We start from the raw sequence: 16,550 nt of genomic DNA on the forward strand, positions 1-16,550 counted from the left end.
TATAAACTATATAAACTATATAAACTATATAAACTATATAAACTATATAAACTATATAAATATCTTAATTTAATTAGTTGTTTAAATCAAGTTATGAAAGCTTATTTTTAGTAAATTGTTATCCTAGTTTATTAATTATCGTAGATAAACGAAATGACCTTGAGAATTTGGTTATTAATTCAATTGATGTACAGTCTACAAACTAATTTGAAAACCTAAGTGAAACAGTTTGGGCAATAAGCAGAGATTAATTCCGGTCACGTTTTCAGTTCGGATTACGCCGCGTGCCCCAATTTTCCCGCGCAAACGACCCAAATATGAATTGGTGTCAACGATTTCTATTTTTTTCCGAAGAAAAATTTAAAAAAAAACACAATTTCAAGGTTAATAAATCTCAGCTGCATGTACATCTACAGATTAAGTAAGAAATTGTATAAAGTTAAGAAATTTCTTTCTTTCCATACAATTTTGTTACACTTTCTATAAATAATATCCCAAGTGATAATCGTAATAAACGGATTGAGGCTTCAATGAAACTCATTCATCGCGTCTGAGAAGTTTAAGGAAATTTTTCCTTATCGCAAAATATTCAAAGATCGCGCCGGACACGCCTATATGACTAGCAATTTGCAAATGCAATTAAATGCAATATTAATAGCAGACGGGCGATAATTGATGTGAGAGATAAATATCTGCAAAGGCCGCAACAACACACAAATCAATGAATCAACGAATTGAACTGGACACGTTTTTCTTTATAATTTAAGTAATAACAATTTCCAAATAATTAAAATAGACGTGGAAATTAATTTACAAGAAAAAAAAAATAATCTCTACTTATCTCCGTCGTCTTCGATGGCCTTGAAGTTGTCCGCGATGACCTCGTAGATGAAGAAGTCTCCTCCTCGAAGGGTTAAAACCAAAATGTGGACGAGCCTCGCCAAGGTGGTGCAACGCAGGATGTACGCGGAGCCCTTGCGTTCCCAAAACATGGGAGGCCCGAAAGCTTGCGAATCGAACATGTAGTACTCGTTTTCCCTCCTCTTCGCGAACGCAACTATCCTTCGCACCTTATTTCGAATGGCGCAAATCACACCAGCTCTATAATAGAAAGCCTCGAAGAAGTAGCGCAAAGCTTTGTACAAATTGAATTTGCGTGGGTGATCCAAGAACATCGTTCCTTCCACCACAGGTTGATAGTGGATCTTGAAATTGAACGGATAAATGGAGCAAGCTTCTATTAGATCATCCATAGACAATTCGTAGTTCTTATCCGCTATATCCTTGATGCATTCAGAGAAGTACGCATCACCATAACGCAAGATGTTGTCCACAACTGAACTGTTCCATTCTCTAAGATCGTAGATTCCGGTCATCCCAATAGCAGTGACGACATTAGCTAAAGTCTGTTTACCGCGATTTTGCACTTTGAATAGCCTTGCAGATTGATGCAAACTTCCAGTCAAAGAATATAAATCGTTGGCGTATTCCACGTCCCAGTTGAACCATTTCGTTTCAGCTTTGCCTCGTGCCTCACCACTAGCTGTCTCTTCGGAAATCCTTGCCCAAGGATTCGTGTGCAAGCACATCCAACTCTCGCGCTCGTGGAAAGGCTTTCCCAACTTCTCCTCTTTAACAGCCTTCAATCTTATGTACTCTTGTATCTGCTGCGAGATGATCAAACTTCTCGGAGCTTTGGACACGTTGATCACTTGGAACGTGTAGAAGGTGTACTTGTTGATGCCGGTTTTCGTCTTTAGGTATTCTCGCATTTTCCGCATGTTCTTAAAGTAAATCCATCCGGCCTTCACTGCCTCCTCCTTATCGTCCGGTCCTTTCAGATTGGCACCGTAACATTGAAAGAGATGCACCGGCCCATCGTTGTTCTCATCTAAATATATCACGTAAGTTCCTTCCTCCAACTGCACTATACAAAACTTCCTCTTTCTCGTCACGTAATTCAAAGCTTAAAAATCAATCAATTAATTTACACTAATATAACAAACGGTTTTCAATTAACATTACATATTTCCAAGTTCTTGGACTTCTTGTAATCATCAATCTTAATAATGGTTATGATGATGTCGAAGAAGTGCTTTCCGACTAGTATATTTCGGATGGTCCTCTTCCTCGCTACATCCAAGTTATCGGCGTGGACGTAAACGTTGTTACCAATATCGAAGACTCTATTAACTGTTTTGGTGTCCCAAGCGATTATGGGTTTGTTGATGACCATGAGACAAGCCGCTATGCAGACGAAATGATCCTCCATGAGTTCCACTTGATTAAGACCCGGACTCGCCAAAGATTTAGTCCCCTCGATCACCTGATAGTAACCCTTCGAAGTATACCCAATGATATTTTGAGGTTCGCCTTCCTCCTCATCAGAGGGTTTCTTATCCTTTTTAATTTCATCCTCGCCTTCCTCCTCACCATTATACTCTTCAATATCATCTTCTCCCTTCTGCTGAGCCATCATCTCATCGGCAATCTCACGCTCAAGACGCGCCAAAGTCTTATCCCGATCCGGATACACTCTTGAAGCCTTGCATCTGCTCAAGATGAATCTAGTGTACTCCACCTTTTCAACCACTTCCCTCTTGTTTTTGTTGAAGAAAATCCTGATGCAAAGATCGTGCATGTTCCTGAACCTGGCAAGACAGGCGTGTCCGTTCGGGCCATCATCCAAACCCAACTCGTTGCAAGCGAATGGATCGAAGAGGTAGAACAGACCGTTCCTCTGGAAGGCAGCGCAAGCGTACATCTCGGTAATAATGATCGCCCATTCCCTTTCGTTTAACAACAACTTTTTTAAAGCGGATTTCATCACCGAAACCTTCATCGGAGCGTCGAAAACGTACTCGACCTCTATCGCATAATCTGTGTGTCCCAAAGACACCTTCGGTATATCCAATCGGGCCAACTGCTCGAACTTGAATTTAGCCTTCTTGTATAGTTGGTGACCGGCGGTGAGGATGAAATCTAGGACATCCGTGGACCAAGTCCTTAGCGCGTACTTTTCACCAACTGCCGAAGACATCGCGCACATAAACGGAGCAATATACTCAACTTCAGCACCGAAATCAGCAACTTTTTTGGTAGCCCTAACCAGTTGAGATCCATCTGGTAAATCAACAAAGTTCGAAGGTCGTTTCAACTCTAGTGATTGTGTTTCCTTTAGAATTTTCTCAGTTTCAGCTTCGCTCAATTTCACTGGTAACGGAGTGGTAACAAACACAGGTTTAGCCAAAGTCAACATCCTGAACTCCAATTCAGACTTATCATTCTCTTGCACCCGTTTGGATAAGTTATTCACAAGCTTCGTAGTGAGCGAATCCAAATCTTTGAATCGCATCAAACACGCGTTTCCGGGATCTTCATTTTCCATAACATTTCCATCACTGTTGCAGTTGAAAGGCTCAAACAGATAGAAGAGGTTTTTCTTGAAGAACACGGCGCACGCATAGTAAGGCATTATTACGAAACCGCAGTCTTCCTTATTGAAGACGTGCATCTCGAGAAACTGTTCCAGCACCTTCAACCCGGAGAATATATCGAAAAGTCCATCGCCTATATACGTGTTGAAGATCAGATCAACAGTGGCAAAGAGCGTGTTCTTCTTCAACTCGAATTTGAAGTCCTCGATGCGTATGAAGCTAGTTTTGTATTGTCCGTAGAGTTCTTTACCAGCTTGAAGAACGAAATCCACTGTTTTCGAATCCCAACGATGCAGAGGCACCTCAAGAGCGTAGGCGCTTGCCATGATGCAGCAGTAAGGTACCAAAAGATTAATATTTATGCTACCAGCTACGTTGATTGCGTTGGTTTTTCCATGCAATATTTGCAAATCATCACCCATCTGCACGTAATTACGTCGCTTCTCGTACTCCTCTTTCTGATCATCCTCATCGATGACAATCTCTCGGTCTTCCGCAGTTTTGATTGGCAACTCAAGGGCAGGAAGTATCTTGTAGCAGTACGTCAAATCGGTGTTGATCTGCAATTCAAATTAATTTATTAATTCTTTACCTTTAATTTCTTCGATGATCTTACAAAATGGGTCGTGTAACAAGGATCCAATTCACCGGAAGTAACTTGAGACATAACAGCGTATCTGCTACCATCATCGCTGCCTCCTTCACCCTCTCCTTCACCCAAACCTCGTACAATGTAACGACCTATGTCTCCCTCACCTTCGCCCGTATCTTGCAACTCCTTCTCCTCTTCAGTCAACGCGTAAGCATCCAAATCATCGATATCAATCTCCTCTTCATCGTCAGGCGACGGTTTCCGAGGAACAATCTAAGAAAAAAAATATTAATCTATTAACATTAAGATTTTTGAAATATAGGACCTGTGTATCAGAAAGACTAGGCGAGTCAAGATCAACTACGATTTCATCTTCGGATTTCCTTGGTTGGATCTTCGGCAAAAATTTCAATTTGGCTTCCAGAGGCTGCAAGACGTAACTGTTCAAACTCCCAATATTCGAACCAATTTCTATGATACTGGAATGCACAGGCGCCCCAGCCAAGAGCTTCTTCAAAGCGTGCTGATTGCAATCCGCATGTATAGGTTTCTCGATAGCCTTCTTCTTGCTCTTCCTCACTTTGTGCTTCTTGAAGCACTCGAGGGGGATCTCGTGCATCGGCACCGTTTTCGGAAAGATCCTATTGTAATCGGGATCTCGGTTGATCTTCAACACTTTGAGCGCGTGCAGATAAAAAACGGCTTCGTGATTCTCGAAGTTCATCAGAACAGTTTCCACCAGCGTTTCCAGATCTTTGTTCATCGAGACGATGGCAGTGCCGACGCGGCATTTCAGACCCTCCTTGTTTCGGTTGTATGGGTCGAAGAGGTAAAACATATCGCGTTGTTTCCAGATGGCGATGTAACATTTACCGATCTGCACGATAGCGTGGGAGTTCTTCTCGAAGAAGGATGTGAGATGTTCTTGGAACATGCACGTTCCTTTCTTGAACATGAAATCTGCAAAGCGATTGGTGTAGATATGTACTTCGATAATGTATGGTCCGACGGTGAAAACGGCCGGAAGATGATCCAAGCAAAGATCACAGCAACATTCGACTTCCATGCAGAGATTATGCAATTGATCGCCGATCAAAAGGATCTTATCGACAGTCTTCTTGTGCCAATTACTAGGTGGCGTTAAACGAGAATACACCAAGGCCACTGTAGACATGGCCAAAGCTTGCTTATTCCTTGTGAATCCGAAGCAGTAATCACCTAGTTCGTAGGTTCCTTGCACCACAGCTTTACGTTCATTGATAATAACGTAAGTGTGCAGATCTTTCTGGTAAGGAACAATTTCTTTCTCGTCTTTATCGCACACCTTCAACAAGCGTATCTGACAGATGTTGAAGCGACAATTCTCCAATTTAGTGCGATTCAGCAGCATCGATATTAAACCCTTAAGTTTAGGTATATTAGCCAAAACCGCTTTACCGTTAGGATCTTCATATAAATTCGCTTTTCGAGCTTTACCATCAAAAAAGTAAAAGCTCTTTCTCCTCCTCCAAATCAAGCAATCCGAATGCTCCGTACGCAGAATACAAGCGTCGAATTTCAGGAAGAATATGGTCAATCCACGGGTTAAATTATAAATCTTCTTATCCATTGAACGAACCAATCCTTTGATCTCAGGATCCAAGATTTCATATTTAATCTTTTTATCACCTAAAGCAAAACGAGTTAAATCAAATGCCGAATTCGAAGATGGCAATCATTACGGATAATCATGTATTTCTGGATTTCTTCTACACTGATTCTCTTTTTATCTTTCCCCATGTGCAGCTCTCCTATACTTTCCAAGAACAAATTGTTTCCCAATTCGACCACTTCATCGACGTTTCTTGAGTTCCACAGCTTCGGTCGAAAGAGTTGCGAGTAGCAGAAAGCTGCTACCGGCATGCAAATACCCTGATTATCTCTGCTAATCTTCAAGAAGCTGATATCGGCTACAAGATTTAGTTAAATGAACATTTTTCAATGTAACTTAAAGTAAATAGTAACCTTGATGCAGAGTCCCTATGGTCGCCTTGTAGCTGAAATCATCCACGGTGCGTTGCTTGATTTTAGTAAAGGAATGATTCTCCAGAGACCCTTTCTTGAACTTCTTCGCCGCCTTCTCCAAATGCGCGTCCCTAATAGTTTGCACCAATCTACTAGTTACAGGTAGGTCGCACCAGCTCACATCGTCAAAGTGCAGGAGATCTTTATCATTTACTGAAGTTGCCGATGATGCCTATGGCAATTATATCATAGTTTTAATATTTTATTCTTTAAGAAGAATTATAATAAACAAGTGGCAACGTTGCAAGGAGCGCCATCTTACGTTTCAATATTAAAGCAAAACTTACGTTAGAGATGATCTCTCCGTATTTTCCCAAAATAACGTTATCAGACATGTGAGTGCTTTTGTTTTCCATGAGGATGCTCGGAACGTAACCTTCTCCATGACTTTGGAACCAGTTCATCTCTTCCTCGATCATGATCTGCTCTTGGATCAACTCTACAAATTATCTATTATTTCCCTCATTAAATCATCAACTATATTAATTCATAAATACGCTGTTCCTGCTCTGCCAGCTTCTTTTTCTTCTTCTTTTTGACTTCTCCATCTTCGTCGTCGCTTCCCTCTTTCTCTTCGTTGATGAAAACGCCGCTCTTCGGCTTGTGAGCTGCCAAAATCGAATCGGTCTGAGGAGGCGGATAGGTGGCACTAGGTGAAACAAACGAAGGTCTCTCTGGAACCACCTTGGCCCTGCTCACTTCCGGCGACGTGAACTCCACCTTTTCCGTAATCGAGGATAATATGGTTGGACTCGGAACCTTGACCACCCCGTAATGACAGAAGTTCTTATCCTCCAACAGTTTTCTCTCCCGTTCCACCTTCATCTTCCTGAATCCGGGCAGATGCGGAGGGTAGTACTTAGTCCCGGGAGCTCCAAGGTACGGCAACCCATATTGCAGCCGAGTGCTGACCGAAGGTTCGATCAGCTCCACCTTCATGGGCGGCTCAACAACCTTTATCTTCAACCTCTTGTTAGCATCACGATTATGAGGTAAAACCGGATCATCTTTCAACTCGCACACGTGCTCCTCACTAGTACAACTCAACAGATCACACACTTGACACATAATCATTACTTTACCTGGCTTTATCCAATTCGGTGAACGAGTACTTGGTCTTGAACGTCTCCTGAATTCCTGTCTGCTCATCGAAAGTATTCCTGCAATCATCACCAAAACGAAATTAAGCGAAACCAATACAAAAATTGAATGAATTTCAGTTACGCGATGTCGAAAGCGTTCGTGATCTTCTTCTGGGTACCCATTTTCTTCGCTGAAAATAAATTTGCTTCAAACGAGAAATTTTGATGCGCTCGAAATTTTGACACATTGAAATCAATTAAAGCCGCATCGCTTTGCCCGTGGAAAAACAAAAAACAGTCAAATTACACTTCAAAATTCTTCGGTGAAACCTAAATTTTAGTTAATTTATTATGGCGTAAGATTTAGGTTTTTTTTTGTTTTGCTACATTTATTGATTTGTTTTTGTTTGCAGAATTAGGAGGAAGAAGAAGCAGAGGCCAAAGGTGGAAATTGTGTATCCGCCTTTAACAACGAAGACATGGATTCCACCTGATCAGAGGAAGAGGAAGAAGCGAAAGCCCAAATGGGTGAAACCTCCAGAACTTACGTTGAAGTTGGACGTTTCCAATCTGAAGAAGATTTGGCACGCGTACAGGCTCATAGCTGGATGCGGAGTCTTGTACGGACATTATGGGCAGACGCATTGCAAATTTCTGTACACTACCAATGGTCTTCAAGGACCGGCCAACTGTGTTATAGCTATTCTATTCTCGAAGATCTCCAAATGTCCTCACTGGGACGCTTACACTTTGGACGAGATTCTTAACGTGGGTGATCGATATTTCGCGGAGAGCAAGAAGTTCCACAAATGCAAGAAACTGTTGCATATTTGTGACCTCAATCGAGATCTGTACATTTACGAGCACAAGATTACCATAGACTTTAAAGGTAAAAGGTATAAGGGTTGGGTGCAGGTGGATCTCAAGGAGAAGGAAAACGAAACCTTGAAGCATGTTATACAGGAGTTCTTTGAGAAAAACGAGGCCGGAGTGGTCTGCGTCGGTGAAAGATATTTTGCGATTTGGAAATACGGTAATATTTTTAAATCAAATTTGTGAATATTATATATTTATAATGTAACTATTCCAGAAAAGGGATTCTATCTGTTTGATCCCACCGAGCACGACATTAAATGTTTACCATGGAAAGGTTTGCCTGGTCAAGGTACAAGTTTCTTGATCAGATTCCCGCACACCGATCGTCTGGTGCAAATCTTGGAGATGAACTTGCCCACAGTTAACATTAACTTCGATATTTGCCCGATCTCCATTGAAAGATTGATCAACATCAACACCAATTATCCGCAGTGTCTTGAAGATGCCAATTTGGAAATACTCGATCCTGTACTTTCCAAGAAAGGTTTGTTTTTTTTAGTAATGATTTAATTGATCTTTAATCCAATCATTTAATAGAGGAACCACTACCGCCGGAACCTGAACCGGAACCTCCTGAAGAATTGCCCAGCGATGAATCGGAATACGATTTCGACGAGGACGATGCAGACGAAGGAAAACCTTCCACTCCACCGGATGCTCCCAAACATACCGAGTCACCTAAAGCTGAGTCTCCGAAACCCGGAAGTCCACTCGAAGAGAAGCCTAAAGATGCTAAAGTATCGAAGAAGAAGAAAAAAAACGAAGTCGATCCGAACGCTATAGGACCCATGACCGAATCCCAAGCCAAGATGCACGAGGAGATGCATGGACCTTTAACAGAATCCCAGACTAAATTACAGGAAGAGCATAAGGAAAAAATAGCTAAATCCAAGAATTTACCCGGTCACCTACCAGTAGATTCCGCGTATAGAATTAAAAACTTGAGGAATCCAGAGTTTGGCCCGTTGACAGAATCTCAGATAGTCCTCCCAAAGACCAAGAAAAAGAAGCTTGTGGATAAACCGATTGCTGATGATCTAACCTTCTACACATGTACGACTATTTAGTTTGCTTTATTTTTTAAATAATATTTTTTTATAGATGTGGAGCCTCACATAATTGGGATTTTGATGGCGGATTTGCATCAGGATGAGGATGAATTTGAGATATGCAGAGGAAAATTGGATTTACCTAATGCTTTGGCCGCTCTGACGATGCTGAGGGAGCACAGGAGCTGCGAATGGACCACGAAGATTGTAAACAGCATCCTGAAATTGGGTTTCAGGATTTGCGTTGAAACTTTGAAGAAGTTGAAACCGTTGAATCCGCCAGTGACGACGAAGAACGTCATCAAAAAAATTGATGTAAACGAGAACGCGTACAGCGTTGTTATTACACAGTACGGAGCGGTGGGAAGGTTGAGTAGTTTGGATGATTCCGTTTTGGATCTTTTACCTGCGTTGAGGGAAGTACTGAGTGATTATGATACTGTCATTGTTAATGGGCCTTTGGTGTTGGGTATCTGGAAGGAAGGGAATAAGTATTATCTATTTGATCCCGTGGAGAGAGATCCGAATGGGAATAAGATTATCAAAGAAATTAGGGTCGGATCGATTTTTGAAGCTGTGGACTTTATTTCGGGGGTAGCGTGCGTGATGTGGTTCAAGGATTTGAAAGATTTGGTGGCGCATTATGTTAAGAACGTGGATAGGCTGCAGAGGCGCGATCAATTCATTCTCTCCACTGTTGAGATTAACAAGTATCAGGTGTTGCCTGAAGACTGGAGGAACTTTGTTGCTATCGACGTGGATAGGTGGCTGCTTCGTGGTAACTTCAGTCAAGCTGATAGACGGTTCAATAGGACTTCAAGGAACACTCAGTGCACGGCAACTGCTGCCATGGCTATAGTTTACGCGCATTTAGTACCTATAGCCGAGTGGACTTCAAATACAATCGATGATGTAAGTTTGTAACTAATTTTGAGTAATTTCGTATTATGTTTTTTTTTCTTCTTTTAGGTCATAACGAAAGGCGATGCTTATTACACAGAATGCATAGAAGCTTTGAAAAAGAAGGAAAAGTTTAAGGAACCAATGCTGCTAGTAGTAGAACTGCTCACCGAGTTTATGGTTGACGAAAAGTTGGTTTGCTTGGACATTGCAGAGTGCCTCATGAATGGCTACATTTCCTGGTCAGAATCTTGCAAAGTCTGCGTTAATTTGCAAAAGGTCTGCTCTAGTTATTATTTGATAATTTATCAATAATTCAGTTAATAATTCAGGGTTTAGCGGAATTCTTCAAAGACAACGATTTCGGTATCTTCACGTGCCGTGGAATTAGCGTCGCTCTTTGGCGTAAAGGCGATACGTTCTTTTACTTTGATTCTCATGATCGCAATCGACAAGGATTCCATACTCGTTAATTATTAATTTAATTATCTTTGATTTTCTTTTAATATATCGTTCGTTGCAGATCATGGAAAAGCTTGTATTCAGAGAATATCAACAACGGAAAAGTTGGCTGAATGCTTGATGGGTAATCTGGCGCCTTCTAAAGTGCACGCTCTTTACAATTTGAGTAGACTGGATGTGGAAACTTTCGATCCTCCGCCTAAGGATGCTCCTTGGGATGAGGATGATTACGTTGACGAGGAGGAGGAGGAAGAGTTGGAGACTGATCCGAGATCTAGGTTCGGGGTGATGAGGCCTTTATACAATTATACGCAGCTAACGAAGAAGAGGGCGATCTTGAGGGCCAAAGTGCATGAAGGCGATGTGATGTTCGGAATTGGTGCGAACAAACACACCATTCCCAATCTGGTGGCGGCAGCTGCTATGGCTAGGTTATTCAATCCTGCGACTTGGGATGTGGAGATGTTGGATGATATCTTTACCGTTGGCACCGGATTGTATGAATCGTCAATGCATCGATACTACAAATCTCAAGCGAGGCGTAACTTGCAGGAAGAGGAGGATGCGGATGATAACGATGATATTACTATAGCAAATTGCGCGGATAATTTCAAGATTGGTGTGAATAAAATTTCGCTAGAGTTTAGGTTCGTCGATGAAGCACCTGTGATGAAAGGCGAACAGTTTAAGGCTAGCATTAAGGCCGCTCTAGAAGAGGAGGGTGAATTTTGCGAGCTCATTTTGCATACCGGACAATACGACGTGGTTATCTGGAAGAATGCTGGGTTGTATTATGTCTTTGATCCTAAAGCTAGAGATACTCACGGAGATGTTTACGGTAAAGCCGATTGGAGTATCATAGTTACACCGGAAGAGCAATCCGAGGAGGAGATTTCGGAATTCGGCGAGGAAGAGCTGTGGGGTATGGAGGAAGAGGAAGAAGAACAGGAAGGTGAAGGCGAAGATACTAAACAAACGTACGATCAAGATATAATCAAGTATTTGGAGAACGAGTGGAAAGAATTGGCTGAGATTCAAGAAGAGGAGGAAATAAAGATACGTTTCAAACATCCACCCGAGTACTGGTTGGAGATGGCCGAAAAAGAGGGTAAAGGATATGTGATGTGGTTCACCAAAATCCGTTGTCTGCTGAAACATCTCTTCAGTAATTTACCTATGAAGGAACGCGATTTGAATTACGTTCTTACCAAAGTGGTCATCACTAATGAACCGGAGGTTAAGGACGTTTACGATCCGGCGTTCGGGCCAAAGGAGGACGGTATTAGTGGCGATTGGCACGACTTCAAGGAGATCGACAGAGGTCAGTGGATTCTACGTGGAACCATACATCAGAAGAATGAACTATTTCCAGAGGGAAATCGTGGAAATCAGTTTGCGGCGAATTGCTTAATTGCTCTAGCGTACGCTTACATTTATGCGCTTCCCAATTTCAATTATCGCACTGTCGATTCAATCCTGAAGTACGGGGATCGTCTCTATACTGTTACCAAGAAGTTGAGAAAATCGGAATTAGCGAAGGTACCGGACGTGCCTTTAACAGAGACGGAAATCGAAGAGGTTGCTCGTAAAGATATTTATGATATTGCAATGTTGCCTAAAAGGTTTTGCATTGGGGATGAGAAGATTACGGCGCACGTGGAGCAGAACTTTTGCACTGGAGAGGTTCATGCGAAGAACGTGGACGAAGAAGTGGACGTGCAGAAGGCTTTGGAGATCTTTTATGAGGATGTCGATAATCAGTTTGCGGTTTTGGAGGCGAAGGAAACTAGTGCTGCGGTTTGGCGCACCAGAAACTTTTACTTTCTGTTCTACCCTCAACAGAAGGGACCCAGAGGGAATGCTTCTGAGAATGGAGTGGCGTGTGTTTTGCGTTTCAGGAGTTTGGAGGTTCTCGCTAAGTGCTTCGTCCGAGGAATGCCTAGGATCGGCAAGAACTTTTTTGGATTGCACAAGGTATCATTCGTGGTGGATAATTGCGCGAAGCCGGCGAGGGAGGAGATGAGGATAGAAAGACCGGCGACTTTGACGGGATATATTAATTTGAGGCCAGGTATTTTCATGATACGAGGTGGCATTCATCAAGATCATCATATATTTGGACGTGGAACGAACGCGCAATGCGCTCCCATTGCACTCGTTTCTTTGGCGATGACCTTGGTCCATAACTGCGAGTATTGGACGAGACCAATCATAGACGAGATCATCTGCATAGGCGACTCGATCTACGGAAACGCTCTGGACAGGTGCGACTTGGATTTCAATCCATGGGAGGAGAAGATGACGATCGCGATGGCTCCGAACGACTTCAAAATTGGCAAGATCAAAGTGAACTGCGAGAGGCGGCACACGGAGCAGCGAGGCATCATCGACATTAAAGATCCGACCATCCTGAACCTGCGCGCCGGTATTTATTCTGAATCGCATTTACAGTTTAGTCGGATCTTAATATATTCGATTTGCAGGAGTCGAGAGGTTCTTCGAGGAGAACAGTTACGGCGTGATTGAGACGGACTTCCTGACTGTGGCTATTTGGGAGATGGAGGATGAGTCGAATTACAATTACATCTACATGTTCGATCCGAATCCGAGGGGTCCCACGGGACAACCGTGGCCCGAGGATGGCGCTGCGTGTGTCATCAAATTCGTGGAACCGAAAGCCATGACCGATCACATCATTTCTCTGCTGGACGCGGATCGGGACGGTCAATTCCTCATCACGCCGGTGGAAATCGTCATCGAGAGAGATGGCAAGAGGAAGAAGACGAAGAAATATGGCCTTCCAAGAGTATTGGTTTTATTATTATTATTATATCTTTAGTTTTCTTATTTGTGTATGGGAATTGCAGAAGCCGGACTCATCTTGCGAGCGGATGAGGAACGATAAGCTGGGTAAATTGGAGTATTATGCGATACCCCACACGGAAATTGATATATTGAGGGGAAGCAAAAGTCAGAACTGGCAGTTGTACAGCCAAAGCTCGAGAGGGAATCAGGACGTTCCCAATTGCATCGTCTCTTACGTTATGGATAAGGTCATTCCGTTGGCCAATTGGAATTGTAAGATCATCGATATGGTGTTGGATGTGGGTGACCAACTGTACAAGGACAGCTACATCATATACAACCCTAAGGATAAGAAGCTGCGTTTGGAGACGCTCATCCGGGATGTCTTGATCAAGGATATCAAAGTGAAGATTTCGGTGGGAGCTCCAGTCTTGACCGCTAAATTCAACGTGCGTCTGCTGAACGAGGCTCTTCAGGCGTGCTTCAACTTGAAGAACTTTTGCATCGTGCTGGTGGAGAAGACTGCCGTTTCGTTGTTCCTCCGAGATGGGCATTTCTACCTCTTCGATCCCACCGATATGGATTTGTCTGGGTGCAGATGCGAACAGGGGACCGCAGCAGTCCTCAGGTTCACCAACCTATCAACAGCTATAGATCAGCTGATCAGTAACCTAAGCGTGTGCAACTTGAGCAACGAAGTCTTCCACATAATAGTGGTAGCCATCAAGGAGATCGAGAAGGTACGTTTTGGGGCTACTCAAGGGGACGCAATCCGCCCCATCCTCGAGTCTAATAAATGCGACAAGTATCTGTACGGCCACTACGGAGGAAAGTGAAGTAACTAACTAATTGTCCTGTTAATTTAAACATTGCGTTTCTTTTTACTTTTTTATTTTCTTTAATAAACATACATTTAAGTACAAACACACTAATGGAAAATATAAACTTAACTTAAGAAACAAATCTTCATAATAATAATAAAATATGCTTAGGTGCTAGTGGACGATGTACTCGAAATAGAAGGCACTTTGTGCATAAAATGAACAACATCCAATTTGCCAAACTACAATATATATAAATAACATTATTTATAATTAATTAAAAAAAAAAGAGAACAAAAATATCGTACATTTGTACATTTTGAGATAAAATCGTTACAATTAAACATATATATATAATATTTATATAAAAAAATATAATAATAATAATAGTAAAAGACGTGATGGCTTTCTAATTTCAGACATGCCTTCAAGGTACAAACAAGTATTATTTCTTACTTTACTTTCTTCTCCTAAGGTTTCCTTTGAAGCGCGCGCTCTCTGATAGATTTTTACGATAAAAAATATTTATTTCTTTAGATTTTGTTAGTAAGTAATAGTTATTAAATTGCGACGATTAAAGTCCTTCAAAGGCCTCAATTTTGGAATGAAAACTATGTTAAGATTAATAAATTTGTTAGAGTAGTTAGACCATCACGAAAAGTATAAAATATAGAGTGTGAGAATGATGATGTTGTTCATCCGGTGCTCTTCTCCTCCTTCTTGTCTTTATCCTCCGACGGGGTGTAGACGATCTCCGCGTACTCTGTTTTATCGTCGTCGTTCCTCACCACCGGCCTCAAATTCTGACTCACCAAATCCAGCTCGGCGTACACAATTCCATCCTTCTCGTCCTTGCACTCATCCAAAGGTATCTTAACCTCATCCGTCTCCATCTTCCTTGCCTCTTCCGCAATCTCCTGTCCAACTTTATCGTTCTTCTTGAAGATGTTCAGCTTCTGCTTGGACAGTTTCAGGATGTTTCTCTTCTCCTTTGGACGAGCGTCCGCACTCTCCGTGTCGCTCCTGCGAAACAATCAATTAAACATCTATAAATATATTTGTCTTTTTATAATCAAATCGAATATAAAAGCGAAATTATAATTGTTTTCACTTCATTATCCTTCTTACGTCGCAAACGCAAATGAAAACGATAATTGCAAAAGTCCCAAGAGCAATAAAATTCGCTTCGTCCTGGCATTCAATTACAACGTTAAAAGCTTTTCTTAAACACATTTCATAAACTGCACCATTATTTTTTTTTCACGTTTTCAGTATATTCACAAATAATTTGTAAGAGTATAATGCATTATTTTCTCGTAGTATTTGACAAGTTTTGACTATTAACAATTGTAAAACTCTATTCAGTTTACTAATCGCGATATTGTTTATAAAGGGTGTCCCAAAATTAACGCAAGATTTGAATTTGCCGCCATTTGAGCAGACTAAAAACTCTGTTTTCTATTTAATTAAAATCTTGCGTTAATTTTGGGACAATCTTTATAAACCTGTGTACTATGAATGCATGAATTTATAGAGAATCAGACAATAATAATTTAATAGATACTCACGACTCGGCCACGTTTCTCGCCTCGGAAGATCCTGGAAAAAAAACAAAAATTAAGATAATATTAATAAAAATGTAAAATTATAAAGAAAAAAAAACGAGAAATTGAAATTTGAGCAGAGTAGAAATAAAGGTAAGTATGTAATAATAATAATAAGACATTTATTTAATCTTTTCGTCATCTCCTTAAAATTAATATATCCATATTTATATATATATTTATATATTTATAATATAAAACAATTTCATTATAATTATATAATATGTTCAAAACTTATATCCTAATAGAATTTTATTTTCTTCTTGTTCTTGTTTCCGTTTCAATTTATACTTATGCTTCTTCCAACCAAATTAATTTATAAGTTCTGCATATATATATATTTTTTTTTAATATATAAACTTCATTATTTAAGTACGTTCGAAATATCGTCTTTCAAGTGCGTACTTATTATATTTTTTTTTATTAATTCTAGCTACAATTTCCAGTTTTTTCTTCGCAAAACAAAGCGAATACAAGAAAACATTAGAAGAGCATTAAAAAAAAGACACGTGTTACATAAATCAAGTGATTACAAAAAAAAACAATCTGAGAGAGAGGAAGAAAGAAACTTAAAAATATATGTAAATAGAATGTCTTGTGTATTGTTATTTATGTACGTGAAAATTGGCGAAATTTGAGCAAGTTTAAGTGTGCATTTTTTTTGTTGTTAAATTGATTAATTATTATTATTATTATAATAAATATATGTTTGATTTTTTGTTTGTTTTGTTTATGTTTGTTTGTTGTTTCCTTCGCTTATGGCAGTATTTGCGATGACGAACTTATTCTAAAGTCGAAGGAAAAAAATGTTACCGAGTCGTGAATCGTTTGGTTCGATTATATATAAATTAAAAAAAA

General features: G+C 40.7%; 3 protein-coding genes across 4 annotated transcripts in view; 1 reads left to right on the top strand and 2 right to left on the bottom strand.

Moving 5' to 3' along the window:
• Window positions 1–833: 833 nt before the first annotated feature.
• On the bottom strand, window positions 834–7,358 carry LOC108568662. The gene is made up of 10 exons (XM_017929871.1): window positions 7,318–7,358; window positions 7,176–7,253; window positions 6,591–7,126; window positions 6,381–6,532; window positions 6,034–6,265; window positions 5,751–5,978; window positions 4,355–5,697; window positions 4,054–4,302; window positions 2,026–3,997; window positions 834–1,966 (listed from the first exon to the last, which is right to left on the bottom strand). Exons 1-10 carry the CDS (start codon window positions 7,356–7,358, stop codon window positions 834–836), a joined length of 5,964 nt encoding a protein of 1,987 aa, XP_017785360.1.
• Window positions 7,359–7,526: 168 nt separating this feature from the next.
• LOC108568673 lies at window positions 7,527–14,134 on the top strand. Its single transcript, XM_017929882.1, has 10 exons — window positions 7,527–7,531; window positions 7,589–8,208; window positions 8,266–8,535; window positions 8,589–9,104; window positions 9,153–10,012; window positions 10,070–10,279; window positions 10,333–10,468; window positions 10,524–12,887; window positions 12,946–13,268; window positions 13,330–14,134. Exons 1-10 carry the CDS (start codon window positions 7,527–7,529, stop codon window positions 14,101–14,103), a joined length of 6,078 nt encoding a protein of 2,025 aa, XP_017785371.1. The 3' UTR covers window positions 14,104–14,134.
• A 492-nt stretch (window positions 14,135–14,626) lies between these two features.
• Window positions 14,627–16,550, bottom strand: part of LOC108568682 (fasciclin-3) — an 8,094-nt gene continuing 6,170 nt past the window's right edge. For both annotated transcript variants that reach the window (XM_017929904.1, XM_017929895.1), the window contains 2 exons: window positions 15,657–15,687; window positions 14,627–15,111 (listed from right to left, as the gene is read on the bottom strand). In XM_017929904.1, the coding sequence (XP_017785393.1) occupies window positions 14,784–15,111; window positions 15,657–15,687 (359 nt within the window). In that variant the 3' untranslated portion in view covers window positions 14,627–14,783. The remainder of the gene's footprint in view (window positions 15,112–15,656; window positions 15,688–16,550) is intronic.

This window comes from Nicrophorus vespilloides, unplaced genomic scaffold (genome assembly GCF_001412225.1).
Source record: "Nicrophorus vespilloides isolate i.1.1-1 unplaced genomic scaffold, Nicve_v1.0, whole genome shotgun sequence".
Lineage (NCBI taxonomy): Eukaryota > Metazoa > Arthropoda > Insecta > Coleoptera > Silphidae > Nicrophorus > Nicrophorus vespilloides.

Excerpts from the sequence above, each read along its gene's own strand:
- LOC108568662 (XM_017929871.1), bottom strand. The coding sequence starts at position 7,358 with ATGGGTACCCAGAAGAAGATCACGAACGCTTTCGACATCGC. Across the intron at positions 7,254-7,317 it reads ACGAACGCTTTCGACATCGC|GAATACTTTCGATGAGCAGA; the intron begins GTAACTGAAATT and ends TGATGATTGCAG. Across the intron at positions 1,967-2,025 it reads GTCCAAGAACTTGGAAATAT|CTTTGAATTACGTGACGAGA; the intron begins GTAATGTTAATT and ends TTGATTTTTAAG.
- LOC108568673 (XM_017929882.1), top strand. Across the intron at positions 9,105-9,152 it reads TGATCTAACCTTCTACACAT|ATGTGGAGCCTCACATAATT; the intron begins GTACGACTATTT and ends ATTTTTTTATAG. Across the intron at positions 13,269-13,329 it reads AGAAATATGGCCTTCCAAGA|AAGCCGGACTCATCTTGCGA; the intron begins GTATTGGTTTTA and ends TGGGAATTGCAG.